Raw genomic sequence first — 27,000 nt, forward strand, 5'->3', positions numbered from 1 at the left:
CCCTGAAATCAAAGGTTGTTTGGAAAAGCCAGGGACCTTACCTAAAGCATATCCCATGCAAAATGCCACGTCTGCGATGGCGTACACACTCCCGTAGACGGACACGTGCCGCAGGTCGACAAGGTGGCCCATGACGGGCATCATTGACGAATCCACCATGCCTGCGGACAGTCAGGGAACACACACAGACTATAGAACCCCGACGGAAACCAAAAACAGGCTGCACGTCAGGACCATGTCCTAACCTCACAGCCCTGGTGCCCTTTCATCTTCACCACCTGCCATTCTTGAGGCCAACCCTCTCCAGCACGCCGTTCGCTCAGGACCGACTGAAGGTAGCTGAGGCTGGGACTGGAACCCAGCCCACCATCTGCCTCTTCTCTGCCTTGCCTCACTCTGTCCACTGGTGGAGGGCAGCCAGTCCCCCGGTGACTCACCTGCATTCTTTAGATCCAGCCGGTTATTGGCTTCATGGCCCCCTCGCCTGTTTCCTGTTGGTGCGTTCCTGACTCACTCTTTTTGGGGCGTTCGCCCCTTGCCTTCATGTGGGCACACCCACATGCCTCACCCAGTCTCCCATGCACCCTTGGCTTCCCACTAGTAGGGAGGATCAGAAAGATCCAGAACATGGAGTCTGACGGACCATCTGGCCCTACTCAGGAACCTGAAATCGAAAGCGGTTTGCTCATTGTGGGGAAAAGCAAAACAAAACAAAACCCTACCACCCCCAGGACCCGTATTAGAATCTCTGGTCTCTTGACTAGTTGGGGACAGGAAGCGTAAAGAAAGAGCGCGTGTTGAGAGTTCTGGGTTCAGATCCCCGGCTGGGTGAGCACAGTCATGCCTTATCTCTCTAACACTGGTTTCCTGTCTGTCCAACAGGGATGGTGATGACGAGCTACAATGAGAGAGCATTTGTGAGCACTCAAATGGTCATTCCCTCACGTCCACCAGCACCAGGGCCAGGAGGAAGAAGGACATTTCTTTCATTCTACTAGTATTTGTTGATCACCTAATATGACACAGGGTGAAACACAATGAACATAAGAGCTGGACATCAAGCAAAGAGTGGAAAAATCAATTACAATTGTGATTGATTGTACAAAGGTGCGGTGAGAGGTCATGTATATCCACCAGGGGAACGTACCCTGGTCCCAAGGCTCGGCAAAGGCCCTCCCGCCCTTCCTTCCTTCCTTCTTTCCTTCCCTCCTCCCTCCTTCCCTCCCTCCCTTCTTTTCTTCCTTCTTATTGTACCATGCAAAGATTAAACTCCTGCCTTTACCCTTGGATAGACTCAGCATTTACTTTTATCATGATCCATCTGTACGTTATACATGAAAAACAAACGTATACTATTTATCCAAAATATTAACAAGACTTTTCCTAACATATTTGCGATAGGTCCTTACATTACAAAGGCATGTTCCTTTGCCCGTGAAAATTCCTGCAGCACAGGTGGTCACCAAGACCTCAGTCCACCTTTTCTGTACCAAACCTTCTTATACAAAATACACGTGAAGCCTTTGGCCTCCAGCCTCAACCTGAGAAGATCTGTTCACAGATCTGAGCTCAAACAAAGTGCTCTGAGGGAGGGATTCTCTTGTTTGCCCAAGCACAGCAATGGGGTACCAGCTTGCTTCTGTAAATATCAGGCTTTTAGAAAGACTGGGTTTTCAGGAAACAAATGACTAGTACATGGAAGCAGGTATTTTTCTGTGGACGATCTACTGGACAGAGCTTGGCTGCCCACAGCCTCCTCTCCAGCTTCTAGAAATTTTAGGTTGAGTAACTACAGTCTTCCCAAGTCACAGGAATTCTCTCTTAGCAGTGGGGAAAACAAAGTTTTAAATTTAGGCACAAGGCTCCTGTGACTTACCAATTGCAAAACCAACTCCGAAGTTGGGAGCGATGAGTCCATAAATGTTTTTTGCAAAAGGAATCTGTAAAAGGAAATAAACATTATACTATAATAACATGATATCCAATTCTAAATCATCTTGGGAAGTCTTAAAAATAGGTTTTCTCGAACCGGGTCTGTATGTTCCTTCCCTTCTGAAGGAAACAGGAGGAAGGAGGATGGGGTTTGGGGAGGACTGGACCCACCAAATCCTTAAAAGTTGAAGCTAAAATGGATTTTGGGACCACCACAAAAACTGGTCAACTGCCAGATGTGAAAAATCAGCCTAGTGCACACTCCATTTCTGACAGGACCCAAGGGCCTTGTTTGAAGTAAATATTGGCCATTGGAAGATGTTCTATTCTAGAAAATTACCTTGCTATTGTTTCAGGGTAGTCACCCTAAAGTGCTGAGGACATTGTAATGTTTCAGATGATGAGAGGGGGAGTAAAGAGTGAAATATAAACTATGTAATAAAACATTCTAAATAACTTCCAACTGACATAAGATGAAAATATGTCCCTTGGAGAGTCTTGTCCAAAATTTTTATGATGATAAAAAAATTAGAGGACAATGGAAGCTATAATAGAATTCAGTATCAACAAACTTCAAACTGCTATAAAATACTTCTTGGTGATTCTTGCCCAAAGCAAAAGTTTCATTTGCAGACTGTCTCTACTTGTTAAATGCCGTCTTTTACTCACACATAAAATGCTGATTCCAACAATTATCATTCCTAGAAGAGCACAGAGCCACCTATCAAAAAACAAAAAAGCATCATCGATGAATGACTGTTCCTTTTTCTTCCCCAGTCCAAATTTTCAGTGGAAATCAAAACCATTACTTGTAACGGCTAAGGGAGAAACACAGAGACTTTTTTAAAGAATGGCATTATTATAACAGAGTGAGTGTTGTTTTCATTTCCTCTTACCTCCCCATTTTGTGTGCGAGGATCCCAAAAATATTGGTTCCAATGAGATAAGAGATACTGGCTGGCAAGAAAGCAATGCCTGTAAATTTATGAAATGGACACCGTATCAGCACACTTATCAGTCAAATGTTAGAGAAACTAATAATTGTAGACACCACAATGGTGATTAGAGTAGATGAAATGAAGCCCTGTGGCCTGCACCCAAGCTGCTAATATCCGGCACCTGCCGGATCCAGACCGGACCCCACATGGCTTATCCATCCGCACAAAGCTGTGGAGACACTCCAGAAATGAAATTCATTTCTCTATCAGCTGCTTCATCTCTGCCTGGTGGTGAGCTTTACACACTGACCAACACCAGCAGCTCCGGCCTGCTGGAGCAGGGCACCTGCCCTCCCACACGTCCGTGAGAGGGGCTGGCTTCAGCGCCTGGCCTCTCCACTTGGTTACAGTTGTAAGACAACAGACACGGACAAAATTAAGGAACATTAAGATAAGGACAAAGCAAACAGTTAAAATTATCCCAAGCCCCATCACTCAGATGACCACCCAAGTTACCTTCCCTTGTAAGTTTATAGGTACAGCAATAAATGGGTGTGTACAGGATTTTGTTTTTCCTTAAAAATGGGATTATATCTACCGTTTACATCCTGCTTTAATCAATTAGCTTAACTGACATCTTTCCATGTCAAAAAAATAAATGCCTCTGTAATCCTATTCTGTGGCCAAGTCGTAACGCAACTAAAATGTTCCTCTCCAGGGTTTAATGCTCTCTCAGGAGAGGGAACCTGCAAGCCCGGGTCACTCGGTGGTGGCAGTGGTTGCCCTTAACTGTACCCTGTGCTGTGGACAAAAGACTTCCTCAAGTCAGACCAGGCGTGGATGCCAGGGATTCGTCCACAGCAGCTCTCTCTGGTCCCTATCCATTATTAGGACAATAGGACAATCTCTTTCCAAAAGATGGCTTTTCAATCTCGTAGTGTTCAAAACGCTAGTGTTTTTTTCTTGAATTCAGAAATACATATTTGATTCCAGTCTTGCCCAAGCATGGTGAAAGTCGCTTTGTTGTTAATCACATGACTGAATATCAGACATGCATGGCAGATTCTAGATGGTCAGCAGGTGTCCCCAGCACTCAAAATGCACAGGTCCCGGGGGCTCTTGTCCAGGCAGCTCACCAGCGCACTCACAGATACGGACGCATGTCATCTGGCATCTTCCAGGATACACTAGCCTCACTGCGCCTAATGCAAGCCATCAAACCTCCAGGAAGGTGGAGCCTTCCAGCACAGTGATTGGTTCTCGGAGCATCAAGCAGGAGCAATCAGGTGTCACCTTGTGAGATTGTTCTCCTTTGACTTCAAATCTTATTTACGGTCTTTCTCCAGAAATGGTCAGGGAAGCATCAGGGCAGACTGGCTTCCCTTTTCACAATGGACTAGAAAGAGCTCGCACAACATGCTGGACAGGAAGAGGCTGAGCTGCCAGGGCCGTGGGGGCGGGGCTGTGTCCCCTCTCGGCACTGGGTCCTCCCTCAGGAGAATGGTCCTCACAAAGTGTCACCCAGGGTGCCCTTCTCACTGAGGCTCAGAGGGGACTGAGAGGCTTTGTCAGAGGTAGAGAGACCACGTGAGGGAAGGTGTTTCTTCTCACACTGGAAAAGGCACTGCAAACAGGTACAGAAAAGGAGTTCTCTTGAAGAAACCCAAGTACATCTTTCTCTGAGGCAGGGGAGGGATGTTCTCCCTGTTGGAAAGGTGAACAGCTGGCTTGCGTGATAAGCCCCACCAGAGGCTCTCCTGGAGAAACCCAGGTGGCCTGTGGCCTGCCATCTGGTTGAGGTGGCCCCGGGCCTCTCACTTACTTCACAAACTTTATAAAGGAAGCCTCAGGCTGTGTCTGGGGAGGAAGAGGACAAAGCGGCTTAAGTGTCCTGCCAGGACACATTGGATTAGCGTAGTAAGTCAGTTAAGTGAAACCTTCAGAAATGTCACCAAAGCATCTCAGCCCCAGAGTGCTGCAAAGCCCAGCAGGAGAACCACTCCCAGCCCCAGGCCGGCAAACACAGGGCATCTCCTGAAAGCACCCAGAGGCCCATGCTTCCACAGGGTCCAGAGAGAAAGGAAGTCCGGGAAAACAGCTTCCACAGCACTAGCAACGAGACGTGAAGAGTGTCTCCTCACTTTTGGCAAAAGCACTATTTGCTAATTCAGGGTAAGAAAAGGTCCATCCACCCACCAAGAGGTGCCCTCTCCTTCAGAGCTTTGAGAGTCTGTGTTTCCTCTGTTGTCTCCACTGGCAGGAAGTTCAGAGCTAAATTTTCTAAGAACCAGCCTTAATTTAGCTCCAAGAATTTTTCCTCCTCCACTGAATGATTCCTGTCATTTGGGGCTTGCGTTTGCTTCTGTTTTGTGACATAATTGGCGCCGCCTAAAAATCACCCTTTTAAAGTGTACGTACAGTTCAGTGGTTTTCAGTGAATTCATAGGGTGGTGCAACCATCACCACTACTTAATTCCAAAATACTTTCACCGCCCCAAAAAGAAACCTCACACCCATTGGCAGTTCCTCCCCATTCACCGTCCCCGCCCCACACACACACACCATTCCAACCATTGGAAGCGTTTTAATGAAGGATTATTTCATGAAAGAACCCAGCAATTCAATGTACAACCCACCCCAGAGGACTGGTGCCCAGGCCAGCCAACGGCAGTGAGCCAAGAAGGAGCCAGCAGCATCCGGCAAGACACCCACAAAAGGCCGAACGCCTGAGGGAATATAAGGTCCCCTGAGGAAGGTTGGGAGCACTAAAAAAAGTATCGACTGAATTCAGGACTAAGACTCTTCGTCTGAAGATATCAGTATGTAAGTCGAAAGAACTACGAAACAATAAACAAATCTCTAGGAAGGATCACTGATAAATTCTTAAAGAAAAGAGTGTGTGTGCAGAGACAAGCCTTCCAGACAGTAAACAATATTCTAAAGCTACAGGAAGTGACTGACACAGGAATACAAGCCGATAAACGGACTGGAAGAGACGATCCAGGAGGAGACCCAAGAACACACAGTCATTTCGAGCACGACACAGGTGGGAGAAATCAGACGGAGTGTTAGCAGTACTGGTCCTGGGACAACTGACTGGACATCCGGAAAACAGCCACACCAGATCCCCATTACACACCTTATAATGAAAAGTAATTCCATGTAAATCCAAGATTTAAAAAACACGTCGTAAATTTATTAGAGGAAAGCCTGGATGAAAAAATAACCTTCGCGTGGGAAAAAGAACGGCCCTTCTGCGCTTCACTTGAAATGACAATGACATAAACAGGAAGACTGCTAAATCTCACGAGTGGTATTTTAAATGTTCTGAGCGGCAACAAAAATACCACCCATAAAGTCAACAGACATACAACAAAGCAAGGTCAACAGGTGTGAAACATCTGATAAAGGATTAATATCTCAATATACAAAGAACACCTAAAACCAATTAAAAAAAAAAAAAGGACAAACAACTCCATAGGAAAGAAATGGGCAAAGTATATTAAGAAGAAATTCACAGCAAAGAGCTACGGCTAATAAACATGAAAAGATGTTCAAGTTCAGTCATAAAGAACTTGTAAAAATAAATCAACATGCTAAATCACACACTCCATTGGGAAAGATGGATCATACCTACGTTGGCACAATACTACCAAATACCAAAATGCCCACTTAACTTTTAGGCATTTTCCCTACAGGTATACTTCCAAACACGAACAGGAATACAGGTAAAGGATATTTCACTGCAGTCTGGTTTCTAAGGACAAAAGCTGGAACTCACCCAAATGTCCAAGAATAGGGACTGGTTGAAAATTTATGGTATAATCTTAACATAGAACATATGCTATCATTGAAATGAATGCTGGGCTTCCAGTTAAACAGGGCACATTAAGTCTACAGGTTTTTTTCCATTCCCACTCCAAATTCTATTCAAATGTTATTCAAGGAATGAAAGAAAACTATAGACCCCGCCTCTATGCCCAAGGACAGACAAAATGAGAGAAGAGAAAAAGCATAAGAGGGAGGGGCCCGCAGCGACAGTGCAGTGACGGACACTGGAACCTTCCACCTGCACACAGAACAGCCAACAAAACGCAAGACCTTTTGTGCTCTGAACACAGAAAGTTCAGGGACTAAAGGCTCCAGGTCCTGTGTACGGCGGAGGGCTGAGGCTGTCAACAGAAAAGCAGGTAGAAAGACTCTTTTAAGAGCAGTTGCCCCCCTCGCACCCCCCCCCCGCACCCCAGCCCTCAATTGCTCCCCCAGGCAGGAGACAGTTCCTTTAGAAAAACTGAACTGAAAAGGCTCAGGGCCCCTAGGCAGCATGGAGACCAGGGAGAATACAAGAAAGTGAACGGAAGTCGTCCTACTAAATGGTAAGAGAATGTTATTTCAACAACCCCCACGCCCCAGCCACACACACACAAAACCACCCAGAGGAAATATAAAAGGGCTCTTCAAATTTAAGATACGTTGACACCAATTATAAAAATTTAACAGTTTAGAAAATGAAGAAAACAACGGAAATAAGAAAAGGCAAGATAAGAAATTAAAAGGATAAAAGGTATTTACTATAACTAGTCCAGTTCAGAAACATGGGGAGATGCTGAACGTATTTTTCCTTCCTTTTTTCTGCCCAGGTCTGACGCCTCTATATAAATTCCGCATTCATCAAGGATGATACAGAAACTGGAGCTGACACAGACCCCAAGGCTCACTACTGCCCTAAGCATCGACCCCATTAACTGTCAAACAGAAACAATCACTTTATCTTCCTGGTACCTGCAGCTCGGCTGGGCTACAATGACAAGACCCGCCCGAGGGACAAAAGTTCTAGAATCAGAAGAGCCCATCCCAGTCCTTACCCAGCTGCCATTTGCGGGAACACATGGTCTCCATCATCCAGATGGGCAGGGCCGGCTCCAGCATGGCAATCCCCATGTTTGCAAAGCAGATGGACCCTTTAAGGGAGCAAGAGGGTTAGCGTGCTTCTATTGGGGGTCTCGAGTGTCGACACCCTACTGTTTCCAAATACAGGTAAACCCTACATGCCCACAGCCAAAGCAATCCGTTTGGAAACCCAAAACTTCTCCTGCTTTTATAAGGAAAACATAAAGAACGGATCAAGGAGATAGAAGCGTTGGTTGGTTGGCTGGTTGAGTTATTATCACCATCATCATCATTTTAAACAACTAGAATCCCAGAGTCATGAAGTTTGGAACTGGAGGGAGCCTTAGAGATCATGGTTTACCCTCCCTGATTTATGAACGAAGAAAGGGAGTTCCAATTTATTAATGAAGTAACTTGCTTGAGGCCACCCAGCAGCAGCACAGGCCACGTCCGGACCACACACAGACTGGAACAACCGGAGGCTCCGGCATCTAAGTTTTACTGTGCAATGAACACACATGGTTCTATTGATGCCCCCATTGCATTTAGTACAGATGTGCTGTTGCGGGATTTTTTTTATTTATTTAAATCAGCTATGCATATAGGGTATCTCTGCAAATATCCATTATCGCTCTGTTAACCAGAGCCCTTTGTAAATGCAGAATAATCTGGAAAAAGAGACACAAAACTGTTCCCATCCTTCTGGCAGCTTTCCTGCGCTGTGCCCTGTGGAAGCTCTAATTTGCTAAAAATCTCGATTCAAAGAACATTGTGCAATCATGATTAAGGTGTTCACATATTGAAGAAAGATCTTTTCATTCTCGGTGACATTTAAAGGCAGCACACAGAAATGATGCCAAAATGACTGGACTCTCCTCGCTCACCCATTCTGTGTCGTCTTAGATTTTGTATTTGTCTGTTTCACAGATATTAATCATGGGGCCAAACTACCAGCACTGTCTGCATCTCCCCTGCAACCCAGACCCCATAGTGTGAACCCCTCCTTAGCTAGCTCTGACACACCAAACCAATATTCCCCTGCCCTAAATCCGCTCAGGGCAAGTACAGGCAACCAGGACAGCCCCGCGGCCCCCAAGGCTGCTGGGATTATTTAAACTAGCCAATACTAAGATGTTTAACCTGCCCTGCCTTGCATTTTGCATGGAAACTCCAGTAAGGGCTCGGCCTAGGCCACCCCCCTGCCCCTTTCTGCCTCCTGACCAAACCCAGGGCTTCCCCACATGGCCCTGACTGACACCGAGTGCCCCCCTCGACTTGGGAAACGTAAGTAATGACATCTTCTTTCTTCTTTCAATGACCTCTCCATGTCATCACGGAGTCACCGCCATAAATTAAAATCCTACCGGAACAAATGAGACACGACCTGTCCCCCAATTTCCCACTCAGGGCTGCCTGGGCCTGCTGATAGCCTGACATTCAGCGCTGGGTGGATCTCTATCTCCCTCCATGAGTTGGGGTGAGACAGTGAGGGTCAAAGAAAGGCAGAGGCAGGAGGGGCCCCAGCTGCACAGCCTACGCCTATATCTGCCCCAACATGTGGGGAGTCCCACCTCTGGGACGCCATCTCTCACCACACATCTCCTCACCCCCACCTGGAACAGCCAGAGCTCCAGGGGCATCTGGGCTCTGGAATGCTCCCTGCATCTCGCCAGGGGCACTGGGAGGTTCCCCTGCGTGAAGAGGTCCCACACCAGGATTACAAGCCTATGGCCAGCAGGCATGACAGACAGGGCCCAGACCAGGGTTACATAGGTGCCACCCTGACCAAACCCAGCAGCAGAAAACTTAAACAAAACCAGCCTGGGATTTTGCAAAAGGCTGAATTTGAATGCCCTCAGGAAGAGCAGGTGCCCAGTTCACCCAGCTCCCCCAGCTTCCCTAGTGTTTATGACCCCTGCTTAGGCAAACCTAACCCTACTTGGAAAGAACCCTGGCTGGGTCTGATGCCACACCTCCGGGTGGCCACCCCTGGCCTGACCCTGATGGCCTCTGTGCGTCACAGTATCCAGGCCCAGGCAGCCTAAGGCTGGTCCCTCATTAGGCAGCCCCAGGCCTATGCCACGGGCATGGTCTTGGGCGGACAGTCCCTTGGATGAATGCAGCCATTATCATAGCCGCCAAAAAACCCGGGGCTTCCTTTGGACCTATCCAGGCCAAGAATCCAAAGGCATGACCTTTAGCCCCCGGATGTTTTCCAGCCTGGCCTCTGCTACTGTCGAGGAAGCCCTCTCTGGAGGAAGACAGCACCCTCTCGGGCCTGCAGGCTCTGCTGTCCATGTCTATTTATACACGCCAAGGTGAATCAGACCCCCACCTGAGATGCCTGCAGGGAGGCCACGGACTCCTCCTCGGGAAGTTCAAGGCCAAACCGTAATGGCCTTTGACACAAACACAGGAGACAAGCTTGGCCCAAAGCAAACCTCTGTGGCAGGCATCTCTGTGACCCACACATCTTTGCCCCAAATGAAAAACAACACAGAACTTGACCGAGTGTCAGAAATTAAGGATGGAAAACAAAGCATTTTTTGGGACATAAAACCTCTTTGTGCCTTTTATGCTTTTCTACAACCCAATGTTTCCAGCAGCAAAAGGAACACTCGTCCTCGCCACCCACCACGCACCCCTGGACTGAGAAGAACCAGGAAGACCGGGGGGAGCCCCACCTGCGGCAATGAGGATGTAGGGATCCTTCAGCAGGGTGGTGAGTGGCGTCCCTTTCTGGCTCTGTCGAGAGAAAACGGGTTAGAAGAGTTGACATGGCCACTGCAGCGCCGTCCTCTCCCTGCTGCTTACCTCTGGCTGCACCCGGGACGGCTGGAGCACAATGAGTTGAATAGCTACGAGAGAAAAACAAAAGGCATGGTCCCGAGCACCTGCCACCACAGATGCAAAGGTCACGGCCAAGATACCCACATGGACTCACCTCCATCCAAGAGCACCAGGGCGGCCAGCACCAGGAATGGAGCCGTCTTCCCCACAAATTCGTAGAACACACTCCCAAAGGGGGGACCCACTGCAAGGAAGAGAAGGAGTGACGTGCCAGGCCCTGGGACAAATGGCCCCCTCCCCACTAGTCCCATCCCCTTGTTTCTTGTGTGTCTCTCTCTGCTTTGTTGTAAAAACTACTTGAGGTGGCCACCCTAGGTCTGTTCGGTAGTGTTAGGTTGCCCTGGCAACTTCCTCCAAGCAGTTTTATACCCGACACATGGGCAGGAGACTTTAAGCTACTTCCTCCAAGCAGTTTTACACCCAATACACGGGCAGGAGACTCTAAGCGTCACCCCCAAAGTAAAAATCTGAGAGAAACAAGACCCAGGCCACAGAACTGCCCTGCTGAAGGAGCACAGGAAAAACGCGTCAGTGAGGACTTCACCCCTTAGAAAACCAGCTCACACGGGGACTGCAGGCTCCCAAAGGAAAGCCAGGAATGGAACAGAGAAAGGAGAGGACTCGGACTGCTTCCTGGGCTGGGAGGTCAGCCAGGCAGGTGCGAAGGCACACTCAGAAGGTGGGAAGGTCCTCTCTGATATGCGAGAGGAAGGATCTTGGCAGGCCTTTGTTTTACATCTGGGCCGGGAGTTGGTGGCCCGAGGTCCCCCATTGAGTTAGGGGGTAGAGGCAGGGGAAACCCAGGTCAGGGAGGTCCCACCATTTTTCAAAGGCTCCATGAAAGTAGGGAATAAAAAAGGGGACAGCTGGGGAGTCTGTCCGCGTGCATGTGGACTCAGAGAAGACTGTCATGGTCCAACGCCAGACAGGCTCCCAGTGCTCCTCCTTGGTGGACTTTACCCACCTAAGACCCCCATGGCCAGGCCTCCCAGGGCAATCCCCAGGGCGTTGCCTCTCTCTTCATCATCTGTGTACACACTGGCAAGCATGCCCATTCCTATACAGGAAAAGAAACGGTCAACAGCCAAGCTCTGGGGGCACCACAAGAATAATCCGTGACTTGCCTTCCCTCCCCAGCCTGGAATCTTCCCTAACCCGTCAGATTAACAAAAATAGAAGACCAAGCAGAATCCAATCAGGAAGGAGGCAAGTACCTTCTCCGAGAACCCACCACCAACCACCACCACCACTACCACCACCACCAATACTTTGATTCCCTAAATTATCCAGCTAATTACGTGAGGGGTCTGCCAGCGGGGGCAATGCTGGTGGCCCCTCCAACAGGCCAAAGCCCACCCCCTACCCCAGAGGCACTGACTTACTCAGGCGTTTCCACACCTACCAGCTACAGAGGAGCAGGAAGACCCGATGCCCTGCAGCGACCTGGCGATCAGCAGGAAGGCATAAGTGCTGGAAAAGGCGAACACTGCCGAGAGAACGGGCCAGGCCACACATCAGTGAGGCCGGCTGATGCTGGTACCAAACCACCTCAAACAGCGGTATTTCTGAAGCCCTCCCTTAACCTGATGGTATATTTCTATATTAACCACACTGTGCTTCTGTCCCCATGAAGAACCCTCGCGACTCCTTTCTGCCGTTTTTTGCCACTACCCCACCCCTACGCACCCAGTGTGTTCTCAATTCCAGGTTCATGGCCCTCAGAGCCCATCCCACGACCCACATGCACAAGGCAAACGCCAGACACTTACTAATCGTTGAGACAAACATGATGCAGAATCCCGCAAACATTGGAATTGGATAGCCGATTCTGCAAAACAAAACCACGAGGAAAATCTGGTGACTGCTTTGTATTTTTTCAAGGTTTTACATTGAGTCTCTCCTGCTTACCCTTTGGGATCAGGCAGAGAAGTGTCTGGTCAACCGTGTTAAAAATTCATATAGTCGGTTCTTCCTACGTGACCTTTTTGTGTTTGACAGTCTTTGAACGTGAATATATTTATGGATTGCCTCTGTGCACAGAAATTTCCCTGGGAGAAATGTTAAAACAATATTGGCAAGTAACCCAGAAGACACCCAAAATATATGGCCCCTGTTTCTGTCATTTTATGGTTATTTCTTTAATTACAGTCTTTGCTAAAGCTTTGCCAAAGGGACAACTGCAATCAAATGATTCTAGTAAAAGGTCACCAAATGATTTGGCTGGCAGCAGAGACAATTGCACTAAATCTAAGAGGCATTAAGAAGCAATAATGTTTTCAAATCTGTCTTCATGTTGACCCCAATGGGACAGCCTAGAAAGACAGGCCTTGCTTTCTGTGCAAAAATTCAATACCCTAATTGCTCTGGAAGACCACTGTCCGTACAGGGCTCTGCCACCAGGTGGACAAGGATGGTGGGAAGACCTTGGCCTTTCTGTATCTCACCCCTGGCTGGACACCCAGCCCTGCCACTTAACCCAAGCAAGTCTCCCCACTGCCCCTCAGAGAGCCCACCACTGCCTCTCCCAGAAGTGGGGTGAGTATAAATGAGAGGTGGATGTTACCCTGCTACCAGGGCACCTGGAACATAGCAGGTGCTTCAGAAATGTCGTATCCTCCCTCATTCCCTTCCTTCTTTCCTCTGTTTCTGCCAATCAGATGGGCTCCCTGTCATGAATGGGGGACCCACAGTGGCTGAGCCATCGCTCTCTGGGAGGTTTGTGTCAACCCTGACCAGCCCTGAGCATCTCTAGGCCTCCTCTCCTTCTAGCCGTAGATTCTCTGGATCCTGGACAGGAGCCAAATGAGGACCAAAAAGTCCTGAATCCCAGTCACTCAGCCTGGAAGGGCTCTTCTATTCCAGGCTTGAATAAAAAATCATAACAATACCCACCTTCATTTAACGGTTACACTCAATTTTCTAAGCACTTACACCCATCGGCTCAATAATTTGATAAAAGCAGACGATCACCGCCCCATCTCACAGATGAGGAAACTGAGGCATGAAAAAGTGACTGGTCAAACATCCTACAGCTAATTTCACTAAGAGCCATTCCGTCCCGTCCAGGACTTTTCCTTGCAAACTCTACCACCTCCCCAGGTAGCCAAAAGGCACGTGTGGCTTTAAATACAACCTTTGCAACAGTTCTGCTGGTCATACTTTTTTTTTTTTTTTTTTTGTAACTGCTTCATGTGCATCTGGAAGCCAAACAACGTCTCAAAATCATGACAGACTCCCCGGTAGTCCCCCTCCCCCACACCCATGCAAATGCCCCTACTGTGACCTGAGATGAGCTTGTAATTCACAAAGCGGGGATCAAGGCCACCCAGGTGAGGCAGGAGAGATACCAGGGCTCTGACCTGTCATTCAGGCAGCCATCATGTGGCAGCTTCTCTTGTGTCAACTAGCCCGGGGCTGGTTGCTCCGTTCTCTTTATTCGTGTAGGCAAAATAAACTCATTTACAAAGCCAGGTCCTACACGGCACTGCTGGATACTAAATAAGAAAACTTCTAAGAGGCTCAGAGAGTCAAACGCACAGATAGTTTTGTGTGTTTTTTTCCTGAACAACAATCGCACGTCTAGGGGAATAACAGACATATGACAATACTTGTAACTACCCTGGAATAAGCTCACGCTCCTCACCCCTTCCAAAAAACAACTCAGAAAACCATACCTGTATCAAAGCTGTTGGAATACCAGTGACCCTTATGGCCAGTCTGCAGCCTGGCCACTGGCCCAGGTCACCTGGCAGGACACAGCTGGGATGGGCTCCTTCTTACCAGGAGGCCTCAGCATTCCTCAAGACCATCAACTGGGAGCCAGCAGGCAGTGTCACCTGCCATCCTCTGTGATTCTTGTGGCCATTCTGCGCGGTAGCTGGCTTCATTCCCATTTTCAGACAGCCATATTGATGCTGAGGGAAATTAAGTAACATGCCCCAAATTCAGGGCAACAAGCGTGTCCCCAGCGTCTCAGGTGTGCCGGGTGCTTCCAGCGTACACTTTGGTGGGATGCCGGTCACAGGAACACAGGTTCACATGGGGCGAATGGAACAGAAGGTCCACAGTTTCATTTAAAACCAGGTGGTTCTGTACCCACAGGACTCGGTACTGATAGAGGATTCTTTATACCAAGCCCAGGTGCTGGGTTTTCTTTAAGAACACCACAGCTACTGTTTTTTAAAATTCCTGTGGGATTTTAATAAAGCACATATGGGAGAACCAAATGACAAATCTGGAAGGATACTCAAATGCCGGCCAGGGCACACCCTCGTCTTAGCTGCGAAAGCGAGGTTCGGAGACGGACCAGTCGCAGAGCAAGCCAATTGCTCCGATACCCCCTGGGCTCACGCCGCTTCCTTCTCATTCCCGGACACGCGTGCCCTACACTTTCAACCTGGCCAAGCCCCTGACAGGCCGGCCCCATGGAAAGTGCTGGCAGCACCTTTGCCCAGAGCTCGGCCCAAATGCAAAGGCAACAGCCCCTGGATCTCCACACTCAACCTCTGCTGGCTCCCTGAGCACACACCTCAGAAGGAGGGCCATCCAAGGCCCCAGGGCTGCTCGCTGAGAGATGGGCAGATCTCCAGGGCCCTTTCTCCTTCCCTTCCATGTCTCCTCAATGGTCAGAACCTCAACGGCCATTAGTCATAAATGTCTGAGTCGGCCTCTCATCTCAATTCAATGCCATCTCAATTAAAGTATTGCTAAGTAGAGCTAGACCTGATGCAGCAAAACTTTAACCAGATATCCCTTTATCATCCCCTGGTGAGTCATCCCAGCCCACAGTCATCTTCCACAGAGCATCAGGGAGCAGTTAATGCAATTGGAATAACACTAAAAACCATATACTGAATCCCTACAAAAGAAGTGCAAAGCAGTGAAAGTTGTGGTCGTCGTATATACACCTACCGATCAGTGGAGAAACCCCGCATGTCCCTAACTCATCGTTGATAATACTTTTTCGCTAATGCTACTAACTGTTTATCTTTGCCATGAAGAATATGCACACTCCATTGTCAGGCTTGCTAAGACCTCGGTTCCCTCTGCTGGGATAAGTGACAAAAGCAAGGACATAGAGGAGGATATGAATTATCACCAGGAGAGACAAGAGACGGCATCTTTTTCAATTATCCCTTTTCAATTATTCCAACACACTCCTAAAAAGTGGTACAGTAAGCGAACATCAGTCAATTGGAATGGTATTTTAAATTTGTAGGATATACTGGGACGTTTATTGTCAATAAAACCAGGTTTAGCTCATGAAGCTGTCTTTTTCAGCTACTAGATGTGTGCACGGAGTTACGTGAGTCATGGATTTCTTACTCTCCTCTGGGTGCTTCCCCATTCCACAGCTCAAGCGGGGGCTTTGCTCCCAAGAGAAATGCCCAATTCCACTGCCAATTTCTTCTGATTTCAGAAGCGAAGGCTCCGTCACACCATCTCAACAACGTCTAAGACGGGGCTCCCTTTCCAAAACAGCTGGTTTCCCTGTCCACCGGGAAGCTGAAAAGGTCACTGCTTATTCCTACAAAGCCCACTTCAGACCAGCTGGCTGAAGCTAGAGGAAAAACAAATAACCACAGTAGATTTCGTAGAGATTTCATGCCGTGTGGCTTCCTCCTTATCGTTCGGATGTTAGCTACGATTTGTGAGAAAAAATAACTGGCTTTCAAATATACTAGGTAACTATGGAAATAAATTAAGGCACTGTCGCTGGCTTGATAAAATGCAGACCACTGAGACAATGACAAGCTAAGGAGGAAGGCCAGGGAGCTGCTCCAGCACCCGGAGTTAACCCTTTCCCTCGCCACCAAGTTCATTTGGATTATCATTTGGTTTTAAAGATGCAACTACATAAACTTCATGCTAAGCAAGTGAAGACTACAATGCCACGTCTTAACCCGACTTGTGGACAGAGCCATCTAAAAGTGTCTTCACACTGTGCACCTGCCTGGAACATTCGTTTCACGTGTGTGCATGTCTAAAATTCATTCGCTGAGCCAAATGGTAACAGGTGTTGCTAGTATAATTCCTTCTACACCCTTTCACCCACAATGCAATCAAGAAATGAACAGTTAGACTGGAATTATAAAATAAGTCACATGAGCCTCAAAGACAGAAATCAAGTTAACCAAGGCACCCACACATGTTGGAAAGTGGGTTAGTGGATATGTGATCACTACACTTGCCAAAATCAAAGATCCGTTGCTCCCCAGCTGGTCACATATATTTCAGTAAAAATATAGTACCAGAAGGGTAAGTGAAAAGAAATTACTTGTATCCTATTAGTGGCCAACTAAACACATGCTTCCCAAGAACTGTAATTTTTTTACTGTCAGGGTTTGGCATGCGATCTTCTCAAATATTTAAAACAACAGACAGGTAGCCTGCCTCCTGTATCACCCACCCACAAAAGCTACTCACACGGCAGCATCATGACCATGAATGAATCTAGGGGTCCAGCCTGTACTATGGGAGACTGGGTTGTAACACGCATGATACGGGGTGTCTCATTTCAGAGTGGGTCCTGCTTACATCAAGAGGCTTTGGAAAGGAGTGGCCCCAAGCAGCTTGCCTTTGGGGATGCAGGAAGCCTTCCTCTCCCCACTGACAGAAGCACTGCAGAGATACAGGGAAGCTGGACCAGCTCACATCAGAGGGGCTGGAAACAGATATTTTTTAAGGGCCAAGGAGTTGAGGGAAGGTCCATGTCCAAAAAAAAGGGGGGAGGGCGGGGCTGATTTTTTTCTAAACTCCCTGGCCATTGATTAAAAATAGCAATCAACAACTCACAGTCTGGGCCTTGACTAGTTCAGCCTGGTACAACCAGAGAGAGCCCTAGTAGATGCAAGAAAGACAGATTTTGACCTGCAGTATTGATTTTTAAAAGCCAAACACACAAACTGTATATACAACAATAAGCACGCAGAAAGAACGGGCAGGGAGGAAGACACCAGGACAGAGAGTCCTACCACTGCCGTGGGCAAATACTGTCTCCCCATGAAGGTAAACTCTCTTGCCTATAAAATCCTAGGACTGGCCCTAAGGCCTTTGCTAAATAAAATCTCTTCCAGCTCTGATGCTTCATGGTTTTAACTACTCTTTAATCAGAAACATATTAACCAGCTGTAAAATGCTGTTGTAAACACAGTTGTTTACAACACTGAAAAAGTGAATCACACATCTTGTTGGTAATTAAGGATGTGATTGACACAAATTACATCAAAGGCTATTTGCAATGGCTTACAAGGGTAGACTCTGTAAAGGAAACTGTAATGTATTTATCACTTCCCTGAGCAGTGCCACGGAGTGTCCAGAAATTCTGCAAGTCCCCAGGTTCATATCTACCAGGCTTGGAAAATACCAGAAAAATTACACATCATGATTATTTTGGGAGAGACAACAGAGTTCACTCAATTGTTCTGCCTATATCAATATTAAAATTTGTTTGCATTTCCACATTACAAGGCAGTGCTAAAGGATGATTACTTGGAAATTTGCTTGGTAGCTGGGGGAACCAGTTAGAGTTTAAAATTTTTCTCTAGATAAGTTCACCATCAGAATAGACTAAATTTCACAGGTCACAAAACTACGTTTCTCTTGGAAGACAATTTTTTTTTTTTTCAGAGCCCCAAACAGGAGCCTTGGGTTCCTGCAATGTCAAAGCATTAGGAGTATTTTATAGGGGAAAGGTCTCATTCATAGTAAGCATGCGTCTTTCAAGAGGAATAAACAGAGCATTAAAAACAAGAATGGATTTTTAAAGAGCTTTTCATTTTCCCTTTGTCTTTGGAAGATTGGAATACTCACAGCACTTCAGCCGAGTCTCTAAGTATTACACTCTACGGCTAGTAACGTGACAAGGCATTATTATAATCACGTCCTCAATTTTCCCACATAGCATTTGAGCCGTTTTCTGTAATTATACCAGACACATTTTAAGAAGTACTTTTAGTCTTGAAAACAAGTAATAAAACCACGCTGCAACTATTGAGGACTGTTTGGTTTTCCTCCTCAAGAACAGAGCCCCTGACTGTCACCTCACAAACGGTGCATCTTGGGGGCTCAGAGTGAGGCATCGCTGGGTTAATTTGCTTAGCATATTTTAGGTGGCAGCTTCATAACATTGCTCTACACAGACTGGACGGTTGGATGTGGCTTAGGATAGTTCAAATGGACTCAATGGCACTATTCAGTCCAGAAAACCAAATGACAAAAGTTTCAATGTACTTCCGCCCGGCTCGCCATTGACACATTACTAGAAACCTCTGTGTGTCCCAGGGCAGTTCATGCTGCGGAAAGGCAGATCTGCGTACTCTCTGAGCCCCTGCCATCACCCCATTCCCCAGAGCTGGCCTCCCTCTGAGAAGGGCCCCAGGCTGGGTTTAATACTGTTGTTGCCGCCCTGAAATGCTTAATATTTGAATAAAGGGCGCTGCTGGTCCTGCCCTCACTTCCTTAGGCCAAATAGCCTCCCAACAAAACCCCAGTCCTTTCTCAGCCTGGCATGTGGGGCCTTTTATAGACTAGCCCATCCACCCCCCAGCCCTACCCTCCTTCGTTCACACCACCCCCCTCCTGTGTTTGCTTTTCCACCTCTAGTCTCTGTGTTCAGGCTTCTAGGTCTGCTTCTCAGCTAGGTCTCTGGGCACTCCTCTCTGCCGTTGTTTTGCATCTCTGCCTTTGGGGCTACACTGTTTATAAGGCAGCCCACCACCATCACTCACATTGTGCCTGTTCCCCCTCCTTGCAGGTAATGTCCCCTCCCCTTACTGCAAGGCCCATCCTATGCTTTGAGCCCCCATGTACCAGGCAGAGCTGTGCCCCTCAGGCGTAGAAAAACAAATCGTTGCTGGAAGGCAGCAACAATGGAGATGTGAACAATTATTCAAAATAATGTGGGTCCAAAAATATCCAGCACATCCAGGTTAACATAAAGCTAATTTGAGTATTATTTGGGGCATTATTAGCTAGTTTGAATTATCCAGAAAATAGCCTGAGTTCTCTTCCCTGTGTGCACATGGACACAGCTCAGTAACTGGCAGGGGAAGGAACTGTTATGCTGCCCGTGACCAGCTAAGACCCTCATCTCTGCAGCAGGATGACTGATCTTGTACCACATCCCCCACCTGGCCGTCACCATGCCAGCTCTAAAGAAACCACCATGGATTGCTTTCTATAAAAAAGTTCTTGGCCGGAGGTGGAAGAGAAGAAAGCTGCAGAATCCACTTGTGAAATCCAGCACCTAGTCAGAATCAAAGTTCTCCCACTTGGGGAGGACCTCTTTATTCGTTTTAATAGTGTCTTACTTTTTAAGCAGCAGAGGTAGCAATGAAAAGGTGGAACAAACGGGAAATCGCAATTAACTATGGACAGAAACACAAGGGGAAGGAATCGGATTTTTCCCCAGCTCACCCACCACTGGTTCCCCGATTCCGATGAATGAATGAGAAACCGAATCCGGGGCGGGGGGGTGGAAATGAGTTTGGAATAACATAAAATTCTTTGGCCAAAATAATATAGCCTACCTGTTGGTCAACAATCCTATGAAGGGGTTGGTGAGAAGCTGGACAGTGGCTTTGGAGGCAAACAACAGGCCAACCTGCACGTTTTCATTCAGGAGGTCTCTGTCTTCACTGGGACAGTTGGGAGTGACACTGGACGTGTTCGTCACCATATGCTGTGTGGTGGCCTTCGGCAGCAGCCCCCCGTGAAGGTCTCTGGTGTCATTCCCGGTGACCATGGTGGAGTTATCATAATAGGAGAAGATGCTCTGGAAGCTGCCTGAGGTGGAGACTGTGAGCGCTGGCTTGGCAGTCGGGATTTCTGTGGCATTTTTCTCATGCTCAATGCTGTACAAGTAACTTGGGATAATGGGGACTGGGGCCAAGAGCAGAACAGGAAAGTGGTGATTGCACAGAAACCCTCCCTGGGACAAATGCCAAATGAGACACAGAGAGAGGTGGCATGTGTACCCCAGGAATGGGACCCCCGCACCAACACTGGAACAATTTCACATTGCTTAGCTCCCTAGAGAGAACAAAGCCACAGGCCAGGAGGCTGAGAGAGTCTGTCTGCTCTCAGGGCACAGAGCTGACTAGCCCCAGAGAATCCTGTCCTTTGGGGGGTTTCTCATGACAGGGTTCCTTCACAGGACTATTTTTAGGAAAAGCGAAAAGTGGTCTGAAGTTAAGTCAGGGCCGTCTTAGGGTCAACCAGGGTTTCTTAGAAAGAGGCTCAAAAGACCTTTAAATGAATGAATCAAGAAAATAGAAACCTGAAAAAAAATACAAACCTAAAGTTCCTTATGTGTCTTAGAAAAAAATAAATAAACCTGCAGGAAATAATAATCTGGATATTCTGCAACAGGCCCACTTCATCTCTCTATTTCTTGGGAATCTGCAATTCTTCACGCTACCTGAAGATACAAAACTTTCTGAGACTTTCATAAAGGAAAAGAAAACCTGTTTGACGTGACAGAAGCTTTGGGCATATGTGTAACAATAGAGCATTCAATACAAATGAGAAGTTTGGGCCCTGTTACTGAACTCAGATGAGCCTAAACTCTAATAATCCTCGAGGTGAAAATCTGACTATCTGATGCTCTGAAAACTATCTCCAGAGAACCTACAAATGGAGATGGGAAATAACCAATCCCTAAGAGTCCAAATGAAAAAAATCTCTTCTGTATCCTTTAAAAATTTGGATACTTTTAAGGGAAATTATGCCAAATACTTTGCTGTTAATGGGACTAATTAAGAGACCTGAGTTTCAAGTATTTAGTTTTTCAAAAATCCTTTATAGGAAAAACGCTAAGACCAACACTGTTGAAACTGCTCTTGAAATGGTCCTGAAATGTTTCCATCTCGAGTTATTCACTGATACAATATATTGAAATGTCACTTCCTTTTTTGGAGGGAGGGATGTTATAACTTGTTTCTTTAGATGTTACATCAAATTATTAACTCTCCTTTTTAGGTAGCGTAATTATTATAACATTACTTTGAATTCTGGGAATTGCTAGTCCTGACTAGAAATCTTTTTCATTGCGGTGAAAGTGGGGGGTGGGGAGAGCAGGACATTATCAGGAGGAAACACAAGTTCTGGGTTTTATCGGATGTTACATTTTTGACCTGACCACCAGGAAAACGAAGCCACAAATGCGGCTCCCACTAGCCCAGACGCCGAGCGGCAGTCTTGGGCGGGGATGTAGTTTTGCAAAGCGTGTTCTCCAACTTCCCCAGGCCGCGCAGAGCTCCAGGGCCGCGTTCGGGTATGTGGGGCGCCCAGGGAAGCGGTGCCCGACGAGGGACAGTCTATACGTACCCACGACGGTGAGCAGCATGTTGTCCAGCAGCAGCGCAAGGAACACGATGAACAGGATTAGTTTCCGGGAGTGACGGCTCTCCAGCAGCCAGCGGAACAGCGCCAACTCGCGCAGGGCCATGGCTGGGGGCTCCGCTGCGGGCGCGGCGGGAGGTGAGGGGCCGTCGCGGATCGGGGGCTCCCCCACCCCCAATGCTCAGACTTCCCGGGCCGCAGAGGAGGCGGTGTGGGAGGGTCCCCAGCGTCCCACCTTCGTCTCACCTGCAGCGAGCGCGTTCTCACGCGCACCTGTACTCATTAATAACGCCCGCGAGCGCCGTCGCGGCCCACTCCTGGGGCTCGTGGGGTGCTGTCGCGCTCTCGGCTGCCCCCAAAGGTCCCGCTTCTACCACTGCGCTCTCAGAAAAGCGCCGCGGGACCCCGCGCACTTTGCGTCCTGCGCCCCAGCTCTCCCCCGCCGCCCCGAACCCCGCGCGCGGCGCTTTGGGGGCTCCCCCTGCCCTGGGTCCGGCGCGCTCTTCCCCGCGCTCCCCCGCGTCCCGGCGGTGCTCTGCCCCAGCGCCGAGCTCTGCGGGCAGCCAGCGGGATCGGCGTTACCTCGGGGTGGAGGCGGCTGCCTGTCCTGGCCGCTGTGGGCTCCGGCCGTCCAGGCGGCTCAGCGTCGCAATCTCCGCCCAGCAGCCTGCCGCCGCCGCCGCCGCCGCCGCCGCGGCTCGGTTTAGTGGGTCCGGCTCTGACGTCACGGCCGGCGCGGAGCGAGGGCGGGGGGCGGGAGGGGCCGCTGTCTCGCCTCCGCCTCCGCCCAGACCCGCGCTGCCCTTTCCGGCTCTGTGCCCCCACCTCGAGTTTTCCCGGTCCTGAGCCGCCCGGAGCACCAGACCCTCGTCTGCCCCTGTACGTGGCCTAGTGCTCCGAGAACCTGGGCCCCGGTGGAGCGGCTGGGGCGCAGAGGGAAGAAATCAGGAGCCCCAGGGAAAGGGGTCAAGGGTCCCGGGGTGAAGGCTCCGGAGCCGAGGTGAGGATCCGGGATTAGAGCTTTCATCTGGCCCCAAGAAGGTTCTAGAGCTGCTCTTTGATCCTCACGGTCCCTGAAATTGGCCTTGATGGCATGAAGGCTACTGGAAACTGCCAGGAAAGGGGTCATAGGCTGTTGGGAGCCAGGGGCAGGTCGCTCTTTCCTGGGGAAGCCACTCGGCACCCCACCACCCGTCCCTTTTCCCATTTCTGGAGCCTGAGGCAGGTGCCTCTGGCAGTCTTTGAGCCTCAGGTTCTTGGGTACCCTTAAGCTAGTGATGTGGAAACATCGGGAAAAGGGGACTGGATTGGATAAAGACGATGTGGTGCGTATGTATACAACGCAGTACTGCGCAGCTACAAAGAAAGATGAAATACTGCCATCTGCGCCATGGCTGGGTCTTGAGAGTATCATGAAAGTGAAAAAAGTCAGATGGGAAAGGACAAGAACCCTATGATTTCACTCATATGTGGGCTATAAAACAGACTGCAATCAGAAAAGAAACACAAACTCATAGATACAGACCGGAGAATAGTGGTTACCAGAGGGGAAGGGGTGGGAGGAAAATGAGGAGGGCAAAGGGGGTCAAACCTGTGGTGAGGGAAAGAGACTAGACTTTGGGTGGTGAGCACATAATGGAAAAGGTAGAGGATGTATTATAAAACTGTATACCTGAAACTTATATAATGTTATTAACCAATGGTATCGCAATAAATTTAATTTTAAAAAGGAAAAAGGGTCAAGAGAGAAAGAGAGAAAGATGGCTGACAGGCAGAGTGCCTGTTTGGGGCTGAGCTGGAGCTGTAATCCTCACTACGAACAGGTAAGAGTCCACCTTTGACTTCCAAGTCCCTCCATTTTATAAACAGAAGGGAAACAAACAGACTCCCCCTGACATAGCTGGAGCTCTGGAGGCCCTTGTAGGAGGAACAGGAGCTATTTTCTTGGAAAGCCACTTAAAATAAATGTTATCCTACTGCTGTCTCTTAGCAGTGGAGTTTGGTCTTGTTTTATTAATGTTGGCTTGTTGTCAGCTGCAGACTGCCTAGTGTGTGCCTCTCCCACTCTCTTCCACCTCCTTACCTCCTTCCAGAGCTCCCCCGCCATCATGCTTCCCATTGCTGCCCTGAAGTGTGAGAAAGATGGTTGGATAAGTAAGTAGGTCAGTAACATGGGGACTCCGGGATGTCCCAGGATGTATGTAACTTAAATATTAAGTAGGAAGGAAAGAAGAAAAACCACTTAGGAGAGTGTGAATGGTGGGAGCTGTTTAAGGTGGCTGTGAAGGGTATCACATTTATGGAGTGCCCCAAAGTGCCTGGAGTTTCAGAACCCAAACACACAGGCCCTGCCCCCAAATTTCCTGGTGCAGAGAGGCATCATGGTTAAGGGCTCTGGTCAGGATGCCTGGGTCCCAGTCTGCTACTTCCTTGATCAGTGACCTTGAGCAGGTTATGTATCCTCTCCATGACTTAGTTTCCCCGTCTCTGAAATGGGGCTAATAATTGGACCTATTGCAGAGTTGTTTTAAGAATTAAGTGGGAATGCACAGGCATCCCTGAGAGAGAGCTCAGTGTCTGCCATTCCTTCATCCAACAAATATTTGTTGTGTGCTTACTGGGTGCCAGGCACTACGGTTGATTCTAGGGAGACAGCCATGGCCCAAACAGACAAAATCCCTGTCATTGAGGTGCTTACACATTCTGGTAGCAACCCCATAATGGTGAACACAAAAGCCACACTAACTCCAGCGCAGCCAGCCCGAGGGAGATGGTGCCAGAGAAAATGCCAATTCCTGTGCTCCCTCCTCCTGAATTCTGTCACGACCCCGCGAGCACCTACAATAGCGTCTTCAAACATCTCCTAAAAGAATTTTTTAAGAATATGTATGCTTCACACATTTTTAAGTTGACATCTAAAATGGTTTTTTAAATCATACATTTAAACAGTTTGGGGTATATTGTATATATTGACCTTTATATATAAAACCATTATAACTGTCTTTTAAATGTACCCGATAGAATATCAATATGATAAAAATGCAAAACCATTATATTGTACTTAAAAATATGAAGTTTCCCTTTAACAGTCAAAAAAATAGTTTCCTTTATGCCTTCAAAGTATATTTGAATTCCACTTCCAATAGAATTTTATCCAATTATAATGTTTTCATCATTCAAATTCTTTATTCATCACCGTATCTATTGTATGAACTTCAAAAAATATATCAATATGCATCAGCTTTTAAAATTTTTCTTATGGTCGTAAGGCTCTAAGCTTTGAAATTCCCTTTATGATTGTGTTTGTGTTGTGATAACAATTATTAGTAGTATATAAATGATAAAGGCATCATATACATAATATGAATTTTGATAATTATTAAATACAAAAGATAGTTAAATAATTATCTAATACAAAAAGAAAAATTGAATTAGAAGTGTATTAGTTAATGAGAGGGAGGGGGCAGAGGATTTTTAGAGCCTTGATAAAAGAGACACCAATATTGTCTGTGGATGCTTTTATGCCTCAGGACAATGTAACACGATAAGATGGTAAAAGCCAGGTCGGGTGAGAGGTGAACCTTTCCTTTGTTCCGGTGGGAGACAGGAGATTGTTGAAAGTGGAGGTGATAAAGGAGCATCCTCATATCTCTGCGTAGGTCCATCTCAGCCAGATCCATTTAAAAGAGAGGACATATGGAAGTTGAGAGTCCCCAGTGGGAAGTCTTCATATATACCCAGTGTGTTCCAGGCTGAATCGCCAGTCTGGGGCTCTGCCTGGTCTGAGTCTTTGGGACTCCACAGTTTCCTCTTAACCCACTCAATCCCTTCTTCCTACTCCAGCCACACTGGTTCTTCTCAATGTTTCTCTGCGTCTGGGTCTTTGCACATTCTATTCCCTCTGCTGGGAAGTTCTTCCTCTTTTCCTCCTAGTTATCTCCTTCTCATTCTTCGTTACTAGCATTAATGTCACTTCTTGGGGAAAAGCATCTTTTCATGGACGACCCCCCCCCCCCCCCCCCCAGTATCAGACAGGTCCTTCTCTTACAAATCCTCATGGAACCGTTGCTTCCACCAGAACATGTCTGTCCACGAGAAACAATAGTCCCTACTCTGTGTGAGCAGTTAGCTCTGTCTCCCGAGGTATCAGGACTGGAGACACTCTTTTTACTCATCACTGAGATTCCAGAACACAGTCAATTTTCATTTAACACCTGCAAAGAGGACGTGCACAGGGCAGGAAGGGGTTCCTTCTGAGGCAGAGCTGTGGGAACCAGAGAGAAAAGCACCTTTGCTCAAACAGGAAAGTTAGGTTCCTGTCTCTCTCTCTCTCTTCCCCACTGGAAGCCCCCCTCCCAGAAAAGGCTTTGAGAAATCAACCTAGTAAACACATTAATTTGTTCTCCCCTGGAACTCAGACTGCTGAGCTCAGCCATCCTGCCCTCTGCCCCTACCTGCTCCTGCCCTTTTCAAACACAAGGTACTCGGAAGGTACAAAAGTACCACCAAGGTTGACTTTTTTCCACTAAATTTCAATATTTAGGAATGATAAGGCAAGGAGATGCCCGGAACATAGCAGTTATTTGAAATAGGCATTATTTGAGATAAACTAACATGAATTTAAGCTATGGATATGTAGCATCGTGGCTGGGTCACTTTTACAAGGTATGTGACTTTGGGCATGTTACTAAACTTTTATGTGCCTTGATTTCTCATCTGTCACTCAAGCATGGCAGCAGGTCCCCTCACAGAGTTTTTTAATGGGGATTGAGGTGGGGTGATCCTTGCAGAATGCCTGGCACACAGCAGATGCTCATACTCATTTAGTGTCCCCTAGCTTTGGGACAGTGAAAGGGCTGAGTACATGGAAGGTGTAGGTGATCCATGGGGAAAATCCTCAGGTGCTCTGCCCACCAGAGAACTTAGAAATAAGGAAAATAAATGTGTCTTGTCCTCTGGGCATTAAGCTGTGAAATGCAAATGATGGGTCAGAGCAGAAATGAACAAAAATAAAGGCATCTTGAAGAGACAGTGGTTCCTAGGCTAG

At 47.7% G+C, this 27,000-nt stretch overlaps 2 protein-coding genes across 3 annotated transcripts in view; one reads left to right on the plus strand and one right to left on the minus strand.

Moving 5' to 3' along the window:
- Positions 1-1,485, plus strand: part of PDZD8 (PDZ domain containing 8) — a 74,433-nt gene extending 72,948 nt beyond the window's left edge. The window contains exon 5 of the mRNA XM_033131364.1: positions 883-1,485. Coding sequence (XP_032987255.1) covers positions 883-998 — 116 coding nt within the window. The 3' untranslated portion in view covers positions 999-1,485. The remainder of the gene's footprint in view (positions 1-882) is intronic.
- The window catches only part of SLC18A2 (solute carrier family 18 member A2), a 31,216-nt gene extending 8,535 nt beyond the window's left edge, over positions 1-22,681 (minus strand). Inside the window, exons 1-14 of one of the 2 annotated variants that reach the window (XM_033131366.1) lie at positions 22,536-22,681; positions 21,939-22,073; positions 20,141-20,492; positions 12,380-12,438; positions 12,013-12,096; positions 11,575-11,667; positions 10,705-10,794; positions 10,575-10,618; positions 10,445-10,505; positions 7,736-7,831; positions 2,829-2,907; positions 2,602-2,653; positions 1,877-1,940; positions 42-161 (exon numbers count right to left, since the gene is read on the minus strand). In XM_033131366.1, the coding sequence (XP_032987257.1) occupies positions 42-161; positions 1,877-1,940; positions 2,602-2,653; positions 2,829-2,907; positions 7,736-7,831; positions 10,445-10,505; positions 10,575-10,618; positions 10,705-10,794; positions 11,575-11,667; positions 12,013-12,096; positions 12,380-12,438; positions 20,141-20,492; positions 21,939-22,059 (1,315 nt within the window). In that variant the 5' untranslated portion in view covers positions 22,060-22,073; positions 22,536-22,681. Of the gene's footprint in view, positions 1-41; positions 162-1,876; positions 1,941-2,601; positions 2,654-2,828; positions 2,908-7,735; positions 7,832-10,444; positions 10,506-10,574; positions 10,619-10,704; positions 10,795-11,574; positions 11,668-12,012; positions 12,097-12,379; positions 12,439-20,140; positions 20,493-21,938; positions 22,074-22,535 lie in introns of those variants that run through there. The other variant, XM_033131367.1, reaches the window with a different exon arrangement.
- Between the last annotated feature and the right edge of the window lie 4,319 nt (positions 22,682-27,000).

Source organism: Rhinolophus ferrumequinum, chromosome 16 (assembly GCF_004115265.2).
Source record: "Rhinolophus ferrumequinum isolate MPI-CBG mRhiFer1 chromosome 16, mRhiFer1_v1.p, whole genome shotgun sequence".
Lineage (NCBI taxonomy): Eukaryota > Metazoa > Chordata > Mammalia > Chiroptera > Rhinolophidae > Rhinolophus > Rhinolophus ferrumequinum.